Source organism: Maniola hyperantus, chromosome 8, assembly GCF_902806685.2.
Source record: "Maniola hyperantus chromosome 8, iAphHyp1.2, whole genome shotgun sequence".
NCBI lineage: Eukaryota > Metazoa > Arthropoda > Insecta > Lepidoptera > Nymphalidae > Maniola > Maniola hyperantus.
The window spans coordinates 5,244,669-5,270,749 of NC_048543.1; the positions used below are offsets into that span (position 1 = coordinate 5,244,669).

Consider the following 26,081-nt stretch of genomic DNA (forward strand, 5'->3'; position numbering starts at 1 on the left):
TACTAGGCCATCACCGCTTTGTGTGATATGAATACATTTCCTTTTGAATTCAGAAACGATAAAATACATTATATTAATTGTCGTTACGTTTGAACATAGTTAGGTAAGGTAGGTACCAAAAATGAAAATAGCTATGGAAAATAGTAGGTATCGAACATACCTATCATAAATCAAATTAAACAATAACCGATTGGTTGAATAGCTCCGTATTCTCTACCATATCAAGGTAGGTATTCCGTAATTGTTGTTATTTATTATCGAACAACAATATAATCAAATAACAGTAGAGCAACGGAGTTTGGGGTAGGAGGTGCCTACTGCCTACGTAAGACACTAAATTAATCCTGACTTATTAAATCTTTAGTCAGGATATTTTTGTCCACTGCAGATGTCTTCCATTTAATTTTATAAATAGGTAGGAGACTAGAGTGGCACTTTTTGGAAATTGGCGATAGAAAGATATTTTATTCTAAAGAGATTTTTTTTTCTTTCTAGTAGAACCATTTTCACGGACTTATTCAATCAGGTACCTCGTACTATTCTAGGATTTTGAATCAAGATATACCTACACGATATTCGAGGACCCTGAAACTAAACATTTAAACAATAAATAATAAATAAACATTCGGTTTTCTGGAGAGGAAAAAAGTACCATTCAAGGAGATTGTACAATTTTTTTCCGACCTTTCACTTTTAGTTTATGAGTTTGTATGTAGGGGTAATCTCCGGAACCAATGATACGATTGTTAAAATTCTTTCGCTGATAGAGCTATGTTATCTGTACCCCTGACTATATCACGTGGACGAAGTCGCAGGCAAAAGTTAGTTTTCTCTCCACTTTCTATAATTTTATATTTAGTTGTAAGAGACACAGGCAGACACTAAGTTGATTCCATAAGGAACCTAAAGAAAATTATAAAGTGACTTTTCCTCGATAGGTTTAGGTTAGGTACCTAGGTACCTAAAGTATACAAAAAGAGTGACGATGAAGTCTGAAAGTTATTTTTTGGCCTGTATATTGTTGTGTGCCAATAGAACGGTTGATGCGAAATGTTCCACGGCCTTTGTGACATCTTTGGGATTCGTTGTCGAGTACGCAGTGTGGCGCGGCTGGCCTCAGGTCATAATTCAAACACCACATAATGACGCAGGTAAATATATACCTTCTGCTTGTACGTATATCAGTCTATCATCATCATGATAACCCATCGCCAGCCCACTACTGAGAACAGGTCTCCTCGCATACTGACAAAGGTTTTAGGCCATAGTCCACCACGCTGACCAAGTGCGAATTGGGCGACTTCACCCACCTTCGAGAACATTATGGAAAATCAGGCATGCAGTTTTCCTCACGATGTTTTCCTTGAAAGTGTGTCTGTCTGTTATTTTGTAACAGCTCGGCCACTGAATGAATCTTGATAAATTTGGCATAGAGATAGCTTGAATCCGTATAGAAAACTTTTTGTACCGAAAAGTGTAAGATTTCCCACAGGATTTATCAGACGAAGTCGCGAGTACAGGCTAGTAGCTAAATAAAGTTCTCCCTCATCGAAGGTTCTGTAACTTGGAAAGACACCTACAAATCCCTTTTATTTGGGACCGCAAAACTAAGTTTGTAAAGGTTTACTGCTGATTTCTTACAAAACTGTGCTATAAATAAGTTCATTCTTTTCCGACTCATTCTTCAGACTTCATTTTATTTTTCCTGTAATGTTTACATTTTAAACTTCTATCTATCTACTCTAATAAGTTCAGTGCATTAGTAAAAAAGTTTTGATTTAAACGAATGTTTTCTTTGCGTTAAAATTGTAGGATAGGTACTTTTTATCATATTTCTCACGGGATTTTCAAAAACCTTCGCATATGGTTCAGTATAGTCGTCGCAAAATCTCGCTGCACGCAGGGCAATAAAACTTATTTTGTTGTGAAGCAAACAACAAAAGAAGACTTGCCCCGCGGGCAGCGAGTTTTTGCTACAAGTATAGTAATTATCATACTTTACAGAATGTTATTGGGCAACATTAAGCATGGTGAAGTGTCTAAGCGTAAACGGAATAGCTTCAGCAGTAAACGTCAAAGAGAAAGCTGGTACAAGTTCGTCCTTAGGGATTGTAATCCTCGCGCCAATACTTCGAGGAATTGCTATGAAAAGTTTTACTTCTGTAATCAACCAGGTAACATTATTATTGTAGGCCACACGTCTATACCTACTCTATTACCAAGTCTAAGCATGGCCGTAGTAGGGCTTTGGGGGTTCAAACCTAGACGAAGTTATAATGGTTCCTAGTTTTACTATTAAACCATAAAAAAGGATGTACTAACTGATTAAGTTATCAGCGTAAGCTAAAACCTCCAGGTCTATAGGTACCTATACTTAAGATTTTGCTTGTATATAGGTTTTCTGATAACAGAGCCTCCTAAGAAAGGATTTTCAGACATTACATCCGAAAGAAGCCAAGTAATATACAATACTCCATACTCAATTACTATACAAGCATATGGCCGTAGTTAGGGGAAATTTTGAGGGTTCAAACCTGAATAAAATAACAAGGGTTCCCCCACGGGTTTCCCGCCTTACTATGGATGAAACCATACCTAAAAAGGATATACCTACCTACTAACTGATTATGATATCAACGGAAGCTAAAACATCGATCCAAAGGTCTATCTATACAGGATATAACCAGAACGCTAGCAAAAAGTAAGCGTTATTGTTATACTACCTCACAATCAATGTTATAAAACATAATCCAATACCAATTACCTTTTTCCTCATTTTGTAGTTTTATTGATTGAGTATTTTTCAACCCCGCAATGCATAGCGTGCAAAACTTGGGCCAATGCCCCGCCTACGACGCGGCATTGACTCCGAGTGACCTACTTCGGGAACGTTCGTTGACCTCTAGCGTGAGTGCGTGTTTTATTATTTTGCAATATATCGTGAAATTTTACAAAATATAGGATTTTTGCTATTTTTCGTGTTTTTTTCCGCGTTTTATATCACTGATCATCAGTACTATCACCTGTCTTCGTTTTTGTCAGCGTTCTGGTTACACCCTGTATACTTAAAATTTTGCTTGTAGGTTTTCGTGTTTCGCAGGACGCGAGAATGGCGGCGATAGTCTCGCCGTTTGACAAATTTTGATACATAGAGTTTGTATCTAATTTTGTGACACGGTGAGACAGACTATCGCCGCGATTTTCCCATGCGTGGAAATGGCGCATAAGAAAAGATTTTCAGAAATTCTACTCGAGAGAAGCCAGGGTGGACCAGCTAGCTTCAAAAAATTATAGATTCGGTACGCTCGCGCTCATGTTTGCTGCTAACTTTTTTTTACTTACCTAGATAAATTCGAATTAAGAGGCATTTTACTGATCTAAAATTTCGCCAAAATCGGGCCAATTTTTTTTCTTACTCAAGAAGGTTTGTTAAAATTATGACCTGATAATTTTAACTTTCATTAATTTCATTTATTATTAAGTTGAGTAGCTATAAATGTTTGAAAGCCGTCTGTCGGTATGGGCTCTTTCGCGGGTCGGCAAAAGATGAGTTAAAGAGTAGGTATGGTTTATGCTAGTGTCACTTACTTTTATTTTCCCTTATTTTATGGAACTCAACGGTATTCTGAAAATCCTCAATCCACACTAAAAACGTCTACATTAAATGTGAATATACCCATTATATTTTTATCGATATTTATAAGCTAAATCTATACGCGTTGTGAATTTTAATCCTTTTGTTGTAGTTAAACCAATGGGGAATGAACACACCATCTTATGACTGGTTGGTTATGGCCAGATCAGTGGAAGATTTTAAAATAATAAGTAACATTTTAAATGCAACTGCCCTGCGCTTTGATCAGAATATTGTCTTGGGTGTTACTGATGAGCAACGTACGAGGAATTTTGGTCCTTGTAACCACAACTTTATTTACTACAAAGATATTGGAACGTGGAAAAAGTATTATAGCAGTCAGATTAACTCTTCACAAGTTGACAATATTTTTTTCAATTCAGATTCAGACGATGAAAATGCCTTTTACAATAGGAAAACGGAATCTGAGAGAAATTATTACCGTACGTCACAAAGATTCAAAAACATTTCAAGGTATCGAAATTACCAGGTTCTTGAAAAAACTTGGCCGTTGTTACGATCGGGAATTCTAAATTACAATTTTTCAAGGACTTTTGAAGTTATTAATGCTAGTCGTTTTAATTTGATAAGTATTGTAAGAAAGTGGAGCAATTCAAGTAACTTCAATAAAACAGTTTTCGACGTCTACCTTGTACAGTGTTTTAAAGTACGCATTAATGCCACGCTTTATGTGAAATATTTAGGTGAGTAAGTAGTTAGAAAAATATTTTTTTTTGCTAGGATGAGTGGATGCGTAAATGGCTGGGTGGACCTGGTGGATGGGTGATCGGTGCTGTAATTTTTAAACATAATGTTATGACGTACCTACCTAAAGTAAATTTTTCACTCTTTTTACTCACAAGTATATAATATGAAAACGTTGCATCACACACGATGCTTATTGAAAATTAAACTCTGCACCTCTACTCGCCTCGAGTAATTAATTATTATCACTACATCATTGTATTGCAAATTCAGCAATCAACAATCAAAAAGTGTATACAATAATACCCAATCTGAATATAAATGATTTGACTTTTGACTGTACATAATTTTCATCATTTATTTATTTTGTACCAAAACTTAAAACTAAAACATAAACTTTGAAAGGACATTCACATTCTTCTAGTAGAAATCTCTTAAAGAGATGAGTTGACCTTACTTATCTCTTTAAGAGATTTCTATTAAAAGCCTAAGTAATAATAAAGCTTTAATTCCATACAAAGTTTTTGACATAAAGTTACAGTGAGTAAGTACTTAAAATAATTATGATTAGTAGTTAGTTAATATTATAAAATAAAATTAGGGTTAGTATGTTAGTATTACAAATTATTTACATAAGTAGGTCTAATTATATTATAATGTAAAATTTAAGTTTTTGTATGGACCCCCTTCGGGTAAAAGCCAAGGATTTCCACTTGGCTCTATCTTTAGCTGAGGCTAGCCACCTTCGACCCGCTATCTCCACTATTTCGTCTACCCATCTGGCATATGGCCTGCCTCTGGCTCTGGTGCCTCTTGGTCCCGACCATCTAACTGATCTTGTGGTCCATCTATCGTCACCGTATCTAGCCACGTGACCTGCCCACCTCCATTTCCTTTGTAGCGAGAAAGATAAGGCGTCAGTGACTTTTGTTTTCTTGCGAATGTCCACATTCTTCACCCTGTCTTTTAATTTTATGCCTAGGTAACTTCTTTCCATTTTGCTCTGGGTAGTCTGAATTTTGTTTCTGGTTTTGTGATCAAACGTCCAAGTTTGGCAACCGTAGGTAAGACATGGTAATATTTCTGAATCCATAACTATTTTCTTAGCGGGCAACGGGAGCTGCGATTTGAATATTTCTTTATGAGCCCAGTATTTATTCCAGGTGATCGCTATTCTACGCTCTACTTCTTCTATATTTCTTTCATTGTTAAAAGAGATCTGTTTGCCAAGGTAGGTGTATTTTTCTACAAACTCGAGAGGTATGTTATTTACCAAAATCGGTGATTTGTGGAAATAAGTCATTACTTTCGTTTTGTCGAGGTTCATTTCTAATCCAACTTCGATACTAGCCTGATGTAGGTTATCTATCATACCATTTAATTGCTGTGTGGTCTCTGAAAACAGAATGATGTCATCGGCAAACCTGAGGTGACTTAGAAACTTCCCATTAATATTGATGCCATGTTTAGACCATGGTAAGGTTTCCATTATATGTTGTAAGACGGCTATGAACAGTTTTGGAGAGACCGGGTCCCCTTATCTCACGCCTCTATCTATGTTAATTTTTGTGCCTGTTCTGTCTAACTTGACTCTACTCGTACTATTGGCATAGATGTTTTTCAAAATGTTTATGAATTTTTCTTTTATATTTTGAGCTTTTAATGCTTTCCAGATGCTATCGTGTGATATTGAATCAAAAGCCCTAGAATATGAGAACACAAAACTTAGAAACAGCAGAGTAGGTAGGTACTTTTACAATCATAATATCAGATGACTAAGGTTTTATTAAAAAATTGCCTTAGCGGGAATAAGAACTACGACCGATAAATACTAAAAGAAAAATAAATGACCTCCGATTGCCTTTTCCCGACACTACAAACCTATGACATGGCAAAGGCGACCTCTTTTATGTATGGGACAAACCAACGATCTTTATGTAGGTACCTACCTACTTAATTATTATATGTATTAATTATTGTTATAATATATTACAGGTGCATGGAGTACAACGCGATCCATGTCTTTAGTGGATATTCCATACCCAGTAGAAGCACGTAATTTTATGGGCGAGAAGTTTATAATTGGAAGATGCAACTCTTCTGCAGAAGGGTCGACGGCGCTGGACGACGACGGGCCTTCTGCGCCCGAGTTGCTGGATGACATTCTTCAATTTCTCACTTTGAGACTAAACGCTACGTAAACAAATAATTTTAATTAATTAATTTAAGTATGGGGCCATGGAGTCTTAGTGCTAAAAAATTTTTACGAGACATTTCACCGCGATTAATAGCCTCATCTGGTGACAGAAGGGCTGGCTCATTTTTTGCGCAACGGATCAGCCTGGCTGTCCAGCGCGGAAATGCAGCCAGTATTCTTGGCACCATTCCACGCGGTCATGATTTATATAGTAATTAGATAAGGCTAGCTTTAAGTTTTATTGTAATAATAAAAAAAAAAAAATTTAAGTATGAATGTTCACACATAGATGAACTGGATGAATAGCATAAAATAAAGTCGCAATCCGTATTTGTCCGTGTATTCGCTTACATACACATTTTTCTGTGAAGATATTCTCATTACCTACCAGCCAAGAGTTAGAAAGTTGTTTCACCCTCTTGCCTTGGAGAGCACGTAAAGCCGTCGTCGGTCCTGCGCCTGATCTTCCGGTCGTTCATCCGGTCGTGTCGGATTGCCATCCCATCGGACTATTGGAGTAATCGCGGCAACCGACCGAGCTATCTCGGTTGCGGCTCGTTGGGCTGCCCGTGTTTGAAGTGACCGTTGACTCGAGAAGAAGAAGAATGGGAGTAAGAGAATAGAGAGTGCATCTGTGTTTGTGCTCATACTAGTGCACTCTTATATCTCCCGTGTATGGATACCTAGCTGATTGCTGTAGACTGTAGAGATTGGCCACCATGGCCGTAATTTGGTCAGGGGAATGAGGATATTAGCGTTAATTGCTATGTTTTCTATATTCGCTAGGCCTCTCACACGTTATTATGCCAAACTTGGGTTCCGCACATACGAAGGCGCTTGGACTGGCCTTCTCGGAGCTTTGATGGATCATTCCGTGGACATGGCGCTAGAGCCCGTTACAGCGATAGCTCCACGTCATAAGGATATGGATTTCATATTCCCTATAGCTGATACAATGTAAGTATAGTAGCTAGGTACATATTACCACAGTGGGTAAGAAAGTTTTGCTATAAGTTAAGAACGTTATAAGACTTGATCGAAAGATTACCCATCCTCATCGTTCGTGTACATTACACCTGCAGCATCAGGATTGAGGCGTTCCAACCCGAAGTTCAATAATAAAATCTATAGGTACCTACTCTGTGCCTTCAACATCAATTTACAGTCAGCAAATCTTAAGATGCTCGTCGCGTTTCAAGTGAGAAGTAGGTACCTACCATACAGCATCATGATTGAGCTGGTGTTGGAACCCGAAGTTCACTTAATGTTGAATTGTCATGTTAAGAAAATTCTTGCGCGAAGTTTTATGTAAATCTATTCAGTTGATTACTGATAAATTAAATTATAATATTTAATATGTTAAAAAATACATGTATTTTTCATGGATTGTAGGTGTAACATCTATATTCGTCACCAGGAGACTTCAGCAGTTCGTGACATATTTTTAGCACCATTTAGCTCAAAACTAATAGCTTATGTAGCCTGCATGGCACTCGTGGCCGCTGTCGCAATTGTTATTATAAGCAGGAACACACTGTCTATATCCTCAGTAGACACGAGACGCATGAGCTGCATAGAGGGCGTTATTTGGTCCACCGGAATTCTTTGTCAACAAGGTACTGTTGGTTTAATTCTTTTTATTTTATATCCACTATTTCACACACTGTCAGCTGTGCTCTGTGCCTCAGTAACTGCTCCTTTAACCCGCTTCAAACCTCCACGTTCATCTCTGAGCTTTCAAGAGGTTGAAGGCAGATTGAGGCGGTGTCTCGAGGCATGCGGTATCTTAATCTAAGGCGTGCCACATCATGCAGTAAATTTCACTGAACCACATTTTGTTAGTTTTTCGTTTCTTATAAGTATCTACTTCAGAACCGTCTGCCTTTACGTTCAGTTTAGCAGCCTACGTTTGCCCGAAGTCGTGGCTCCGATAATACGAAGCTTTGTACGTTTCGAGAGTGCGTACCATTTTGATTTGAGTTTTTCCCCATACGCAAGTACCGTCTCCATAGGAGCAGTTGCGGATACGCAGAGCTATTGCGCGAACTTAGTACTGACGACTACCCATCTATTTCCAAGGAGAATGTCATAAGTAGGTATAATTATTTCTCACTAGACTAGATGATGTCCGCGACTTCGTCCGCGTGGATGTAGGTTTTTAAAATCCCGTGGGAACTCTTTAATTTTCCGGGATAAAAAGTAGCCTATACGCCCCCCTAAGTAGCCCCGGGATAGCTAACTCTGTACCAAATTTCATCAAAATCGGTTGAATGGTTGGGCCGTGAAAAGCTAGCAGACAGACAGACAGACACACTTTCGCATTTATAATATGCGAATATGGAATATGGAAGTATGGATTTTCTGAAAATCATCCTAGTGGGGCTCTACCTACACACATGCAAAATCTCAAGATTCTTGCTGGATCCACTGATTTGAGCTATACGTTGATAATTTGTGTTAGTCAGTATTTTTTTGTGTTAATATGTAAGCCAGTGACATAGTTTTCTTTTAAAATATAAGCCAGCGTTTGGCTGCAATCAGACCTGGTGGCAAGAGATGATGCAGCCTATGATGGATGAGATGCGCGTGTTATATTACGATAAAATTGGATACAAAATTATTATGCTAAAATTGACCCAATCATAAACTTGGAGTCTAAAATAAATATTTGTAGTAATGATTGCTTTGTAGAGATGCCTTGCTTGATTTTTAATTACTTAATATTTTGGCCTTACCTGACAAAAGTTACAACTACCTACATTTCAATTAATTGATAGATGATAATTTTCATTAGTCGTCATTAACTATCACTATTAAAGCCATATTAATCATCACTGTTAAACGCTATTTTAACGCTTTATCTAAATCTCACACGCGCTTGTCTAGAAGATGCCTATTAACTCTTGACTTGAAGTTACCCAGTGGGACCCAGAGGGAGGGGAAAACTGATAGATAGATGGTTTTATTCTGCAGATACAGTGTGTATCTGTGTCGTAGTACGTTCTGCCGCACCAAATCACAACGACACATCGTGCACGTGGTTAGGATATACAGTGTGTCGGATTATAGCATTCTGTTGCGTCACGAGTCACAATACACCACATCATTGTGTTGTGTATAAATACGCATTTAGTAAGGACAATATAGTCTATGATGTTGTTAAACGTGTGTTAAACATTTTCATAGGTGGTACGTGGACACCTCAGAATCCGGCTGCCAGTATTGTTCTCATAGTGTGCCTATTCTTTGCTCTGGTGACCTACAACGCATATGCAGCCTTTATAACCTCTGTGCTATCCGTTCGAGTAGCCAGTGTGGGCTCCCTCTCTGATGTGCTGCAGTCAAATATGAAGATTGGATATGTAAGGAATGGAGCTGACCAAATGTACTTAATGGTAATAATGTTCACAGTGATTTCATTTTGGATTAGTAGGTATAATTCGCGTTTGATAAAGCGATCATAATAACAGATTGAGAATTGAGATCGATAGTGGTCGACAACGTGATAATAATGATACTGTCTCCCAATTTCAATTTTAATCACGCAGGAGGTATTATAAAGCACATGTGCATGCGCAAAGATACATAATATAAATCCATACTTAAACACAGAGGCACTCTCAGGGCTTGGGGGTGATACACAGTAAACGTCCCAACGTCCGGGATGTTACTAAAAATTACTTGAAAGAAAAATCTACTATATAACTTTTTTGGCCTTACCCGGGACTTCATAATCCGCACCCAAAAGTTAGTTACTAGACCGAAAAGGCAGTCGTACAGACAATTTGACCAAAAGACCTGCATATAGCTGTATCAGAATAAAGATGAATATCTACAAGGGATACGAATATCGCGAAACCAAGTTTGTTGTAGACGTCAGTTTCAATTCCCTTTCTTTCAAACCGTGGAAATCGTAATCAAATCTTTACAAATACAAACTTGGAGGTATTTCTACCTTCTACGAACTTAGAATAGAAATGTTACGATAAATAACTTAATCTTTTAGGTACCTATAAGAAAGGTTATTTTAAACTCTTCATATTTTCATTTTCAACGCTTCTCTTCAAGATAAAATCAACTCAAAGTGGGCGGATCTATTCTTATTATTAAGTATCTCTTATGTTTCAAATAATTTGTATTCAGGAAGCCTCATTTGAAGTACACCCAAATAAAATTAATACTTAATTAAGTCCGTAAAGTATAAAGAAAGAGTGTGTTTGGTAAGCTAAACTATTTTTAGCTGTAAGTAGATCATTGGGAATGTATACCTACTGATTACCTATTATTTAATTAATTAATCCACATAATCAATCATAGTTTTTGAATTATCGTGCAAAATTTCGAAAAAATACGACTGTAGTACGGAACCCTCGGTGCGCGAGCCTGACTCGAACTTGGCCGGTTTATTTTATTACTACTTATACAGTTTATATTCTTTCACAGTCAACTAAAGATGTGCAGCTAAACGCTTTCTACATCCGCGGTTATTCTGAAGCAGAAAACTTAGTATCTTCGGCAGAAGAGGGACTGGTGAGAGCTGCGAGCCAGGATTACGCTTTTTTCGCTGGTCAAAGAGTGGCCAGATCTACTCTCAGGTTCATTCCTTTTTCATATTTTTAGGGTTACGTACCGCAAAAGGAAAAACGCAAACCTTACCATAGGCGCAGCGTTGGAAGACTCTCCACTAGATGGACAGGACAGACTACGTCAAACGAGTCGCAGGGAGCTGCTGTGCGATTGCGGTAGAATTACAGCTACAATGTCTATATATTATTATTAAGGCATTTCTGTGCCTATTAATATACATATTACTTATATTATAATTATTATCTTTATGTTCCCTAACAACTTACGTACACCTTAAACCCAGTTTTCACTAGCCCTTAAATCCTCTTCAACCTAGTTGCCTGGTAGAGATCGCTTCACAGCGATAAGGCCGCTGATTGTATGTTCTTCTTTTACATGTTTCTTTTTGTGTCTTTTCTTTTTAGTGTACAATAAAGAATATTAAAAAAAAAAAAAAAAAAATGTCACGATCGCAATCACCTGTGATTGGGATTCACTAATACCAATTACCATTTGCCTCATTTTGTAGTTTTAGTAATTTAGTATCGTACCTCTAGTGTCAGTCAGCTGTTTTATTTGCAATATATCGTGAACTTTTACAAAATATAGGATTTTTGTAAAACAAATCACGTTTTTTGTGGTATCACACCAGTAATCATCAGAACTATCACCTGCCTTCGTTTTTGCTAGCGTTCTGGTTACAGCCTGTATGTAGGTATAGGAATGGCAACCCACACGTTTGCACACTAATCTGTTTTGTTTCCATAGTATGATCAGCAATTTTTGCAACAACTAAGTATACAATTATTGAAGATGCAGCTATAAATTATTATTAACTAGATGACGCCCGCGACTTCGTCTGCGTGGATTTAGGTTTTTAAAAATCTCGTGGGAACTCTTTGATTTTCCGGTATAAAAAGTAGCCTATGTCCTTCCCCGGGATGTAAGCTAGCTCTGTACCAAATTTCATCAAAGGTTAAACTGTTGGGCCGTGAAAAGCTGGCAGACAGACATACAGATTACCGACAGACAGACAAACACAGTTTCGCATTTATAATATTAGTATGGATTTATATTATTGCATCGGACGCGGCAAATAGGTACGCTGTGCGTCGATGCATGAAGTGCGTAAAAATGGAACTGCACCTTTATTCAAAACCTAATTGTTACTTATCTCAGGCCCTATTAGCTATTTCATTGGGTATATTGTATTGGCAGGTCTCTCAGCCAAGCCCGAGGTCGCTGTGACCTGCGTGAGTTGCCCGTGCAATCCACGCGTGCTCAGCTCGGGTTTCCTCTGCCTTCACGATCTCCGTATGCTCGACCTATCCTCATGAGGTATTTTGTCCTCCATATTTTAGTACATGCCTATTAACTATAGTCCGCGACAGGTTGAGATGTCAATCGGGGTATGAGGCGGGGGGACCGCCCTGCTCACCCGCACGTCGCCCGCACGAGCCCGCACCGGGTTAGCGCGGGGGCTATGCCGGTGTGCGGGGCGTTCCCTCCCCGATTGCCATCTCGACCTATACATAATTTATGTATAGTACGCCACAGGTCGAGTGTGTTTAAGATACTTATTTACACTAATTATTATATTTTGATAATAATTTAATCAGCTCTATATTTAGAACTGTGCAGAACCAGGGATTTGGCTGGGTAATGATCTGATTGATATTTGGTACAATTGAGATTATTTTACTAGTATGTCCGACCTATATAATCTATCACACTGAGGGAGGGGCAGCAAGGATAAGGTACATAGGTAGGCGTTGTGTGAAGTCTTTTACAGTTACGTAGTGGCGCTGTGCTGTCGCGGTTGGAAGCGGCACTGGTGCCGGCCATGCCGCAGTGCACTCCGCCGTCGGGCTTCGCTTCCGCCCGAGCCGCTGACGTCAAGACAGCACTCTTCGTGATTCTGGCGGGCCTGCACGCCGGCTTGTTGCTCGGTAAGTATCTAAGTTCATCTTTCTACGTAACTGTGCCTTCCATTACTATTTTTTTCTTTTTCAATACAGACACGCGAGTATAGAGATTTAATCATACCTACCTAATAATACGCTTAGGTGAGGTCTGTCTTCTCGCCCAAACTTCGCCCGTTTGAACAGTCATGTGTTTGTAGGTTTATTTCAATGACAATGTATAATACCTACTTGGAAATAGAGTTTTCAATTATATATTGTTTTTTGCAAATGTTTCGTTAGTGTAAACTCATGGGAATTTTTCTTCTTGTAAGAATTAGTAATAATATAACGTTGATATTCTTACAGGAGTTGCTGAATATACGTGGAAAAATAAAAGTAAATATAGCCGTACTTTGAAGAAGCCATTTCAACGTCTTTTTTTAATTAATACGTAATTTAATTAAAAAAAGAATACCGGCCAATTCATTTGTAGATAAGATAAAAAGTAGCTTCAGGATCACTTTCTTACGTAGTCCTCTTTGTATTTTCCGGTTCAACCGTTTCGAAGATTAGTCCGGACCAACAGACAGACAGACGAATGAACAGACACAATTATGTATTTAAAACTAGGTCTATGGAGGTTAACATGTTATAATCTTAATTAATTCGAAAATGTCATTAAATTCTAGGTAGCGTTAGATACTAAATACTTAAATTTGAATAAATTGTTTAAAAACAATAGAGTTTTTGTGTAAAATTATCATGATTTTAAGAAATGGTCTTTCTCTAAGGCTTGTTGACAAATAGCGCTTTCTATACATGCAGCTAAGGGTTTTTTAGTTCTTGCTGCTACAGCTAAGGCCTTGTGTAGTGTGTTTGTCTCTAAAGTGCAAAGATTTGTTGCTTCTCCCAACGCGGCGAACACCCGAATGAAAGCAGTTGAACAGCCAGATCCTGAAATATAAATACGTGATAATTACGACCAACTTAACTCAAACTTAACGACTCAATCTTAATATTTAAAGGATGAATAACGACCTTCGACGAACAACGCGCCTCTACTTGAATTTATTTTAATAGTAGATAATTCAACATGGAGGTAATGTCTCGTCGTCACGGGCGCCGGGATAAATCTCAAGCGTAACGAGAGATTTTAGAGTAACTTCCGGGCGTAACGAGGGTGTTATATCTAGAATCCTGGGTTTAGGGGCGCCCAAGACTAAGACAGTATTACCCCCAAGTTCAATACTCTATTTTTCACACCTAGGAAGACAATACAATGAAAATCTTCGTTTGCTTGAATAGGTACCTACCTATCTGTCTTTAGAAGTTTCTTGGAGCAAATCGTTTATAACACTTTGAACATTAATAGTTTCCGGAGTTAAATTACTGCTGCTACTCGACCTTTTTATTTCAAATTAACAAAATAATGAATTTTAATAAGTACAACGTTTCGGAGATAGTTTTGGTTTTCAATAATCTATGAGGCTAGGGTGAGTGAGAGGGATCGCCATCATACGTCGAAGTGAGACAGCAGGCTACTGCTGTCTCACTTCTTGCTTGAACAGCTTGAACTATAAACTCCTTGTAAGGAACAGAATTTTTTTCGGCTACATTACATCCCTTAAGGCGTAATGGATTTCAGTACAACATTACCACCCGGCTAAGTCATAGAAATATTATGACGTACCAGCTATCAAGTTTGTAATGGCATTCTTTCTAGAGCGAGTGGTGTGAAAAGTACTTCAAAAGACTGCGTGAGTCACGAATCTGTGACGACACGTACCTAATCCATTTTTACACCGTGCTAAGATGGATCACTTAAGTCACAATAAAGCATTACTTTACTGCGGGCTTAGATCTAGCAAAAATAAAAATAATAAAATAAATATTTACCATAAGTGCCATATTCTCCTGACTTGTAGTCGCAAGGGTATATGTAATGGTATTCAGGCCAGTAAGTCTTTGAGAGAATGAACACCAAGTTTGTATCTGGAGGGTACCTGAAAAATAGATTTTATTTTCAGGTCGTAGAGAAGTCGTGAATATTAATATCCTATGACTATGAGTATCCTTATTTATGTAGTTGACATCAAAATATCTCATACGAAACTTTTTGCTCAACCGAACATACGTAAATTTCAAAGCAACCATAATTTTGGTTGAACATATTATTATATTTTGTACATCACAATTCACAATAAGTACAAAGACAATACAAGAAAGAAGCAGAATAAAAAAGGCTTTTAATTGTCTGATTGTTGACAATAAATGGATTTATTGTTTGCTATTGTTTGCTCTTCGCGGTAAAGGGTAAAATAAAATAAATGTAAGTACTCATATTATCATACCTCATATCAAATAGAGTGATAGTATGCAGTAGTGTGTTCTCTTTTATGGTACGTGTGGTATGGTGGTTTTTTACGATGGTAAGAGCGATGATTGACGATGCAGCCAGGTGGAGCGCGCATGCCTGAAAGATGCCTATTCACTCTTGGTTTGTATAAGGAAATCTTACTTTTCGCCTTCCTTGAGACCCCACAGGCACACCCCGCTCTCCAGCAGCCAGGATCCATGAAGAACAATAGCGTAGCGAACGAAACCAATTATGAAAACAGCGCTCAATATGGTATCGTTCCAATACTCGAGGGGTGCGTTAATAGGCAGCAGAATAAATAGAACAGCATACATAACCCAGTAAAACCTGAAAGTATATACCTACCGTTCTGAATAAAATAAAAGCCCGTGACGTAGTCGGGTAAAAATATAACTTTAATCTTTACCCGCCTAAGTTATCAAGATTCAGGAAGTGTTCATAGTGAATTAATATTGTAAGTACCAAGCAACGACTTCATGCATGGACTCCAAGTCCCAACTCCTCAACCCGGATGATGTAGGAGGGTACAGCAACAAAGAGACAGAGTTCTCCACAATGTTCTCAAAAGTGTCTGAAGTCTACCAATCCGTACTTAGCCAGCTTGGTGGACTATGGGCCCAAACCCATATTTCTTATTCTTATTTTTTTGTCATTAGTCTGAATATAAATACTTGGTATTAGGTAGGTAGGTATAACGCATAAAATTTAACTCCTCATGCGCCATTTTAACTTGTCAAATTTCATGTAAAAAGTACGATTTTAGTCCTTATTTTAAGTGAACCCTACTTTTGACATGACAATTGATATACTTAGTTAAAATGGCGTTAAAATGGCACGAGAGGAATCATTTTGTACGAAATATACGAAAATACTTTTTAACACCTTACCTTTTTTGAAACATAACTACTGAATCTTTTTCAATATCTGACATATCGATGGTATTCTTAAAAGACTCCTGATATTCGCTGAGTTTCTGTAGCCTAGTGAGGAAATGTGCGTAGACGAAGCCTTTTCTTGAATCGTAAGGGTCCGCGTCAGTCTTGTAGTACGCATGGTGAAATCTGTGGTTTTGTACCCAGTCGTATATTGATCCCTGAAACAAAATACAATTTTCATATTACATATATATTTAATCAATATACCTACAACTTTGAAAGATAAAGAGAAAGCCAGCGCGTGCCAGACCTTCCTTATTTTATAAAAGTTGAAAGTTTCTTTGCGTGTTGTCCCCATCACTGGGAGGAACGTTTGTTTGGGTAATGGTGGCTTTGGAAGATAACAGGTAATAAAGGTGTAAAAAATGTTACGTCTAAGAATAAAGTCTATTTTAACCGACTTCCAAAAAGGTTCTCAATTCGGCCCGTTTTTTTATATTATATTCTTCGGAGTAGTATGAAATCACGGCATGCATTGCCAGATACTCAGTGTCGTGGGATCTCCCGCCAGATGCCCTTAAACGTTAATAATTTATTAAACTTTAAAGGTGTCTATACCCGGTCTTTATTAAAATTTGTGTCATAAACCCCTTGCAGAAATCATCTTAGTTTGATTAAAGATTCAGTCTAAACGGATTTAGGAAATAGATCGGCTCCTGGTTTATTCCGTATCAGAGAGGTAAATAAAGTAACTTTGAATTAATTTGAATTACTTACGTGTCCCGCTAATGTTTGAAACAGCATAAGAACTATCCTTAGTTTTGTACTGGCTTTGTATGTTTTGTGAGCCCATAACCTGTGTGAGCCTATAGTTACTCCTAGTATAGCGACGGAAGACAGAAAAGCCACTGAAAAGATAGGTAAGATTAAAAAAAATACAATAAGTACAGTACGCAGCAGAAAGTAATCGACCTTTAGAAGGAGATAGTAAATTAATTGTAGAGTAAGTAAAAGTAAGTAATTGTTGTCTCTCTGTCGTTGAGACCGACAATACGTCATATAAGTATAAGTGACAGAGACAACGCTCTACAAAGCCGAAATTACATTCTAAAGACCGATGTACATTACTTTCTGCCGTGTACTGTATAGTGTATACTACTGATAACGGAAACATCTAAAAATTACATTTCTTGAAATCCATACTAATTTTATAAATGCGAAAGTGTGTCTGTCTGTCTGTCTGCTAGCATTTCACGGCCCATCCGTTCAACCGATTTTGACGAAATTTGGTACAGCGATAGCTTGCATCCCGGGGAAGGACATAGGCTACTTTTTATCCCGGAAAAGCAAAGAGTTCCCACGAGATTTTCAAAATCTAAATCCACGCGGACGAAGTCGCGGGCATCATCTAGTATCTCATAATTGAAGATATAATAAAAACAAACTCAGTTTTGATATTATTATTAATCAAAATGGATTCCTTACTTGAAATAAATTTCTAAAACTCGGACAGTACGCTAAACTCCGCCCGGACGCTCCCCGGACGCCCTCCAAACTAGGACAAATCCGGGGAAACCCGGACGGATGGGAATCCTACCTCCAAGAAGTAATACTGTGCATGCCCTGAGACGTTATTGTTATTATTTTGCTCATGAAAATTAATTACTGAAAATAATAAACAGTGGGCAATTATAAATATGAAGGTCTAGAAATTTTAATAGATGTAGCTACTATGTACGTAAGAATTATACAAGTTGGCATTCGCTTGTTATATCTACTGTTTGAAGGCTCGTTAAAAGACCTTCCGATCTTGTACCTGCGCAGTGGGTAATTTATCGATATACGGCAATGACTAGAAGAGGTGAAGGGAATTACGAGACAGAGAAAAGAGAGTGCTTACTGCTTACCCAGTGCCGACTAGAGCACACGCAATGACCAGTAGAGAAGGGAACTATGAAAGTGAGGGAATTTAATAGAGTACCTACTCTTAGTCTGAGTATCAACATTTCAAACTTCGATAATTCTCTTATTGACTGTTCGGTATGAAAGACTGCATTTCTAGGACAGCTACCATCTTATTATTTAAGAATTGTGATGATTAGTATTTAATACTAGCTGATGCCCGCGACTTCGTCCGCGTGGCATTAGGTTTTTAAAAATCCCGTGGGAACTCTTTGATTTTATGGGATAAAAAGTAGCCTATATCACTCTCCAGGTCTTTTACTATACCCATGCAAAATCACGTCAATCCGTTGCATCGTTGTGACGTGATGGGAGGACAAACCAACAAACAAACACACTTTATAATAAGGGTACTGATATTCATCCATAGCCATATTACAAATGTGAAAGTGTATTTGTTTGTTGGTTTTTGGTTTGTCCTTTAATCACATCGCAACGGAGACATCGACGTGATTTTTAGGGTTCCGTACCTCAAAAGGCAAAAAAAGGAACTCTTATAGGATCATTTCGTTGTCTATCTGTCCGTCTGTCTGTATGTCTATATGTCGTGTCTGTCAAGAAAACCTATAGGGTACTTCACTTTGACCTACAATCATGAAATTTAGTAGGTGTTAGGAAGGTAGGTCTTATAGCACAAGTAAAGTAAAAAATCCGAAAACCGTGAATTTGTGGTTACATCACATAAAAAAATTAAAATATGTTTCAATTTTCAAAATAAGATAACTATACCAAAGTGGGGTACCACATGAAAGGACTTTACCTGTACATTCTAAAACAAATTTTTATTTATTTTTGCACAACACTTTTTGATTTATCATGTCGAAAAAATTACCTACACAAGTACGGAACCCTCAGTGCACGAGTTTGACTCGCACTTGGCCAGTTTTTTACATGAGTAGGTGTAGTTAAAGATCTGGAGAGTGTCATAGGCTACTTTTTATCCCGGAAAATCAAAGAGTTCCCATGGGATTTTTAAAAACGTAAGTCCACGCGAACGAAGTCGCAGGCATCAGCTAGTAGATAATGTAAGTACTGACACAATAAAATAGTCAAGAGCTTGGCTTCAAAGAGTAGTAGCCATAAGCCGTACAACGAAAGTAGGTGAATGTGTATGAAGAACAGCACCGCCGGCCAGTTGGCTTCGCGTGACTTCTTTAGCTTCGGCAGCTGCACCGTAGTAGGCTCCACGGTCATTGTGGTGGACATGCCTGCAACTAATAATAATAATAAAACCAAACCAATTCCATCGAAAAAATCCCAATCGTTATATCTGCGAATGGGTTGATCCCAGTCAGCCTCGCTCACCATCTGAGGCGACTGGGGTTGCGTGGCAGTTCGCTCGCAGCCAGGATGCAAAAAGCGGTCTTGCTGGACTCGGCTAGGATAGTCCGCCGATTTCTAAACCTGTCGCCCTGACCCCCGGCCGTTTGGTCTCCCCTGCCGGGGTGGAATCCTTCGCCCGGTACAAATATGTATTTATGTAAAGTGTATGAAATTTTATCTATTTTTATGTATGTAAGTGTATTATATTTCTTTTTGGCTTTTATATATATATATATATATATGTATTTATCTTGTACACGGGCGAGAGAGAAGATATAATAAATCTTTATTTGTTCCAAAAAAAGTTAAATACAACTTCGCTTAAAAAAACTGTATCAATTAAGTACATCATCATCAAGATGATCAACCCCAACCCATCGCCGCGCCGGCCGCGGCCCACTGCTGAGCACGGGTCTCCTCTCAGAATGAGAAATGCTTAGGCCCGTGCAATTCCTTAAACCATTAGGGCTGAGGAGTTGGGCCCTCGAGTTCAAAACTAGGTACCTCCAATATCAATTTATAAGCGACAGCGACATGGTCATGGTCATTTGTCTATACAAATAAATAATCTTACATCTAATACATATTCTTCTAGAATGTAACAATTTCATTCGTAGGTACCTGCTAGTACCTAGTTACCTACCTACTCCACCTGAGGTAGGCAGCGTGAGGTAGGTAGGTACTAATGGCCATGCAATGCAGTTTATAAAAAACTACATATACATATTATTGTTATACATTTTAAGACTGATTAAAATTTAATCTTCAGCGCCTTCATAAGAAATATTATAATATGTTAGGTATATTCTTATTTTATATGCGCAGCAAAAATACCTAAGGTTTAATAATTCTTAGAGTTCCTTAATCCGTACCCGAAGGTTGCCAATGGGACCCTATTACTAAAGACTCCGCTCTCCCTTCGTCTGTCTGTCAGCTGGCTTTATCTTGTGAATCGTGGTAGAGAGTTGAAATTTTCACAGAATGTGTATTTCTATTGCCGCTTTAACAACAAATACCTAATAACAATTTCAAAATGACCGCCAGGAAAATTTATAAAAAAGTGTTATTTCTTATACGATGGTACGGAACCCTTCGTGTACGAGGGTTCTCCGACTCGCACTTGACTGATTTTTATTTTCTATCAGATAACAGGCTCGCCCATGGCTCGCCCTAATAATATCTCAGAATTTTTGAATGTCTAAATCTAAACTGTTTTTCCAGACAGGTAGGGCCGCCACGTAGCACGTCACAAAGGTTGCATTTGCATATTTTGAATACAGTATTACTTTAACAACGACGAATAATAAATGCTGAGTTCAATGTAACTTGACCTGTAGAGTTTATCACATTGTTGTATTATGATGCAAATAAAATTAGTACCAGCCTTAGTAGGTAGGTGTTTTACACTACCGTTAATACACGTTAATATAATAGATTACCTTCTTGTAAGTTTTATAAATTTAAACCTCAGAATAATTATAGATTTTAGTTCATTTCCACAATCTCATCAGATAGAGCCCGCTGAGGCTGACAGACGGACGGATGGATGGATGGACGGACACCGTAGGCTTAGTACAATGATAGCGTCCCCTTCGGGTACGGAACCCTAAAAAGTACGACTTACGTAAACATTTGGCTAATTTTGTTGTACACAATCTCTAAACTAAATTGGCAGGTTTAAATCTAGTCCTAACCTTTTCCGCAGGGAATATTAGGAAAGGGATAGCAATATAAAATTTGAGCTGTCATTTTCGTTTAGTTTAGAGATTGTGTACAACAGAATTAGCTACATTAGTATGTGTTTGCATTTGAATGCAAACACATACTAATGTAGCTAATTCTGTTGTACACAATCTCTAAACTAAAATTAATCAAATGATCAATCATTTGATTAATTTTCCCAGCAGAATCGACATTTGCAGTAATGGCGGGACCAATCTATATAATGAGAGCTTTGGTCTACGATTTTGTATATATTATTAAAGTGAGTACCTACCTAACTATCTTGAAGGAAATTCCGAAACAAATTTTTAATACATAACATCAATACTTATAATAAAACTGTAACAGGTCCAATTCTGTACATTGAAGATATTTTGAAAATTTTTTTTCGAGGGCACTCTATAATCGATACTGAACCCAAAACTGTAATTTTTTTCATTTTTGTCTGTCTGTCTGTCTGTCGGTCTGTCTGTCTGTCTGTCTGTCTGTCTGTCTGTCTGTCTGTCTGTCTGTCTGTCTGTCTGTCTGTCTGTCTGTCTGTCTGTCTGTCTGTCTGTCTGTATCACGGCCACTAGGATACTTTTTATCCCGAAATTCAGCATGGTTCCCTTAGGAGAGGGGTTGAAAGTTAAAATGTATACTGAGCTGTAATTCATTAACGCGTAGTCCGATTTCATTCATTCTTTTTTTGTTAGAAAGGGGATATTTTAAAAATTGTTCCGTAAATATTTCAAGGTCATCGGTTTTTAACCAACTGTCAAAAAGGAGGTGGTTATTTTTTTTACATCGATTTTTTCGAGGTTTCTGGACCGATTTGCAAAATTTTTTTTAAATCAACAGAAGAAGTTTTCGTGGTAGTCCCATAAAAAATTCTGGATCCAACTCCTTAATCCTGATGCTGCAGGGTTACTGCCCGCCTAAGTTATCAAGATTCAGGAAGCGTTCATAGTGAATTCATATTATAGGTACCAAGCAACGACTGCATTCTCAGATTTCAAGTCCCAACTCCTCAACCCTGATGATGTAGGGTACAGCACTCCTAAACTATAATGATTCAGGAACTGCGGATGATGCAAAATTATTTTAGGTACGAAGCATAGGCTACATCATTGAACTTCGGATCCCAACTCCTCAATCCTGATGCTGCAAGGTACTGAACTCCTAAATCGTGGGGATTTGAGAATTTCTGATAGTGAATTGATATTTAAAAAAAATAAATTTTGAATCGATTGTTAGGCGGAACGAAGATCGCCGGGTCAGCTAGTATTAAATAAGCAAAACCAGCAAGGATTGAACCTGCAACCCTCTGGCTATCGCGGCTTTCGAGTGTATTTAGTGCATTTACTAAACTGACTAAAGTATTATTTTTAATTAGTAGGTAGGTAGTTAAAAATTTAAATAATTTATGTCGGTTTATGAATTCGACAATCGACTTACGTGGTAAATATGCCACTAGACAAAAATTTAACACAGTTAAATTAAGAGCACTTAAATTTTCATGATTGTATTTTTAAAGCAATTCAAAAATGTTCACCGGTATTTCATCGTTCATCGTTTTATTACAATACTTAAGAAATAATATGTAAGCACTAATGAGAAATAGATTTTGCCTTTTGCATCGATATTACTAAAATACTTATACCTATACGATATGTTAACGTAGGTATTTAATTATTATACTCGTACCTATATTGAGCCGTGTGATCGTCGACAAACGATGTAGCTGACTACAATAGCTAACTTCTAAAGTGGCAATCACTTGCACGTGAAATAATAATAATACGGTTCAGTGATGCAACTTATTGTCAGTTATTATGCGTTGAATGGCTGTGCCTAATCAAATGTAGAGCATGTTAATATAATATTATTATGGAAAATTTACAAATTGTATCTTTTTTTACTTCATAGGTAGACTAGCTTATGCTTGCGACTTCGTCCGCGTGGACTACACAAATTTCAAACGCTTATTTCATCCCCTTAGGGGTTGAATTTTCAAAAATCTTTTCTTAGCGGATGCTTACGTCATAATAGCTATCTGCATGCAGCCCGATCCGTCCAGTAGTTTGAGTTGTGCGTTGATAGATCAGTCAGTCAGTCAGTCACCTTTCCTTTCAGTCAGTCAGTCAGTCAGTCAGTCAGCTTTTCCTTTTATATATATAGACTAGCTGACCCACCCGGGCTATGCTCGAGTAGAATTTCCGAAAACTGGTGAGGGGGTGGAATTTGCAAAATCGTGACATAAGTATATGTACTTTTTCATTTTCATCCGCAAGCCCAAAAATTAATTTTCATAGATATATATATTCAAAAATGGCGGATTTTCATACACACTTCCAATCCCTATTTAACCTCCTTGGAGGTAAAATTTCCCCTGAAAATCCTGAAACACGTATTTTTAAACTTTTCATCAAACAACCAAATATCAATTTTCATGGATATTTATACAGACTTTTATACAAACTTTCCTCTCCTAAACCTTCCTCCTATTATTCCCTCAAGAGTGAAATTTCAAAAATCTTTTCTTAGTGCGTCTTAGTCTACGCCATAAAAAGAACTTCAAAATTCCAAGTTCCAATTAATGACTACTAATTTTGATTTGGAATGTTATAATTTCTAAATTTTCTCTAGTCTGGGGTCTGGTCGGATTCTTCAGCCGTGGCTAATAGGTACCTCCCTACCGGCAAAGTTAGCGTTCTGGTAGATACCTACCTATGCCGTGTAGAAAAGGGTATGGGCACAGAAATCTTAAAACAACAAGGCAGAAGATTTATGTGGGCATCGGTTTAATAAAACTGCCATACCCCTTTCAGGTTGTTCCATCATTACTTACCACCAGGTGAGATTGCAGTAATTAAATATTCTGTGTTAACGGCTAACTTGTATCTGAATTTAAAAAAAATAGGAAAAATCTACCTAATTTCCATTTTTAAACTAATATTTATATTGTGCATTAATATTTTGTAACTATTTTCAGCTACGCAGGTACCTTCTCAAGACAATAAAATCGATGAACAAAAGAACTCAATTTAAATGTAAGTTTATTTAAAAAAAAAGTAAATGTAAGACAATTCCCGGTCGGGTCACGTACGTAGTTTGAATTCAGTCATTTTTGAATAAACATCTTTTAATGTGAAGAAAATATCTTGTATTAATAAAAATGCAAGTAGATAGGTACTTTTAAGTTTATTCGCTAATATTTTACTATACTTAATAGCAGTATTAAAATATGGGCTTACCCTTATTATAAGGTAGTAGCAGTAACGATCGAAACTGTCCACGGCCACTAGTCGTACTGATACTACGGCAGTATCACAATGACTGGCATCAAATTAACCACGTCAGCCTTATGCATATTTTATTGACACGACAACTCGGATCGTGGCCACTTTGCTTTGATTTTCCACATTTTACCTTACTGTCGAATAATTATTTTTCTTTGAATTTTGTTTTACATCTATAATATTGAATTTATATCTATAAAATGGTTTCCTCGTTGCTTAAAGCGTGCTTTAAGAAAATTGCTAAATACCTACGCTATACGTTGGTACTTATTTCGTGAAAAATAGCTGTTATATACAAGTAGGTACATTAAAAACTGGTCAAATGCGCTCTTCCAAAACAGATCCTCCGGTCGCAGGGTTTATTAGGACATAGCGTCACGATTGAGGAGATTGAATCTGAAGTTAAAGGGTCTTTAGATACTTCGTACCTACTTACTCACAAAGTCACTTCATTAAACTCCTCACGTACCGCTTCTCAAAGTTTACGTGAGAGATTCATTCATTCATCAATCATCAGCATATTTTTGTCCTTCAGATCTTTGTATAACCTACTGGTATCGGCTGAATTCCTCGAAGTAAACAGTGAACAAAAAGTCAACGAACTCACAATACGCGGCAGAAAGTAATGTACATCGATCTTTAGAAGGTGATAGCAGATGTGTAGAGCACGCGCACGGTCTCTGCCGTTGAGATCGTCAAAACGTCACATAGGTATGAGTGACAGAGACAACACTCTACAATGCCGGAATGTCATTCTAAAGGCCGATGTACATTACTTTCGGCCGCGTACTGTACTTATATACTACTACCAACAAAAGTTCTTAAAAAAGAGTTGTCTGGAGGAAATCACTTTGTGATAGGACCGCCCGCCTTAGTGCACATTATTTTTAGGGTTCCGTAGTCTACAAGTTTTGCTACTTCCGTATGTCCGTCCGCTGCTTAGCTCAAAGACTTAGTAGGTACTTTACTGTACTGTAATTTAGTAACGTATACAAATTCATCTATGTCTGCCAATCCGCACTTATATACACTTACACAGATACTTACTTATTTACTTAATTATTATTTCAAAAATAGTTACTTACTTATAACTGGGCTTATTTACGTTTAAAGCGTTTAAAGCCACAAATATTGGATTGCCGAGATTGCTAAGGGCTTTGTACCTTTGTTTGAAAATTTCTTAGAAATTGTTAAAAGTAACACCTTTTTAAATAATGAAAAAAGATTCTAACTCATTTTCCCATTGTCATACCCAGAGCCTTAAAAATGTCTTTGGTACCTAATCTTACTTCCTATTGCCATTAGCGAAAGCACAGAGCGAAAGGTTTTTAATTATACGCCATTTAACATCCTTCCTAACACAAAAATATGTAGGTATAATCGTAAAATTAGGTTTGGTCTGGCATGGAGTAGGTACTACTGCCAGTTTTGGGATAGGCTTCGATGGGATGCCCTATCTATCCCAAGGAGGCGGTAGTAGGTAGGTACACCAAGTATAGTACGCGACAGGTCGAGATGGCAATCAGAGAAGGCCC

General features: G+C 37.6%; 2 protein-coding genes across 5 annotated transcripts; one reads left to right on the forward strand and one right to left on the reverse strand.

Annotated features, from left to right (window-relative positions):
• The first annotated feature begins 1,039 nt into the window (after positions 1 to 1,039).
• Positions 1,040 to 13,506, forward strand: LOC117984526 (probable glutamate receptor). 3 transcript variants are annotated; one of them, XM_069500281.1, is made up of 11 exons: positions 1,040 to 1,151; positions 2,027 to 2,174; positions 3,747 to 4,338; positions 6,335 to 6,536; positions 7,323 to 7,493; positions 7,929 to 8,152; positions 9,723 to 9,931; positions 10,980 to 11,131; positions 12,321 to 12,440; positions 12,885 to 13,051; positions 13,373 to 13,506. In XM_069500281.1, the coding sequence occupies exons 2-11, from the start codon at positions 2,028 to 2,030 to the stop codon at positions 13,459 to 13,461; spliced, it is 2,073 nt and encodes a 690-aa protein (XP_069356382.1). In that variant the 5' UTR covers positions 1,040 to 1,151; position 2,027; the 3' UTR covers positions 13,462 to 13,506. The 3 variants fall into 3 exon arrangements, with proteins under 3 accessions (XP_069356382.1, XP_069356384.1, XP_069356383.1); XM_069500283.1 differs by having other exon boundaries at positions 1,091 to 1,151; positions 2,005 to 2,174; XM_069500282.1 differs by lacking the exons at positions 1,040 to 1,151; positions 2,027 to 2,174 and adding an exon at positions 2,816 to 2,907.
• On the reverse strand, positions 13,412 to 24,641 carry LOC117984702 (acyl-CoA Delta-9 desaturase). Of its 2 annotated transcripts, none has more exons than XM_034971347.2 (7): positions 24,502 to 24,641; positions 19,258 to 19,434; positions 17,036 to 17,166; positions 16,271 to 16,476; positions 15,525 to 15,710; positions 14,903 to 15,009; positions 13,412 to 13,960 (listed from the first exon to the last, which is right to left on the reverse strand). In XM_034971347.2, exons 2-7 carry the CDS (start codon positions 19,424 to 19,426, stop codon positions 13,767 to 13,769), a joined length of 993 nt encoding a protein of 330 aa, XP_034827238.1. In that variant the 5' UTR covers positions 19,427 to 19,434; positions 24,502 to 24,641; the 3' UTR covers positions 13,412 to 13,766. The 2 variants fall into 2 exon arrangements, with proteins under 2 accessions (XP_034827238.1, XP_069356428.1); XM_069500327.1 differs by having other exon boundaries at positions 19,258 to 19,428; positions 24,502 to 24,594.
• Between the last annotated feature and the right edge of the window lie 1,440 nt (positions 24,642 to 26,081).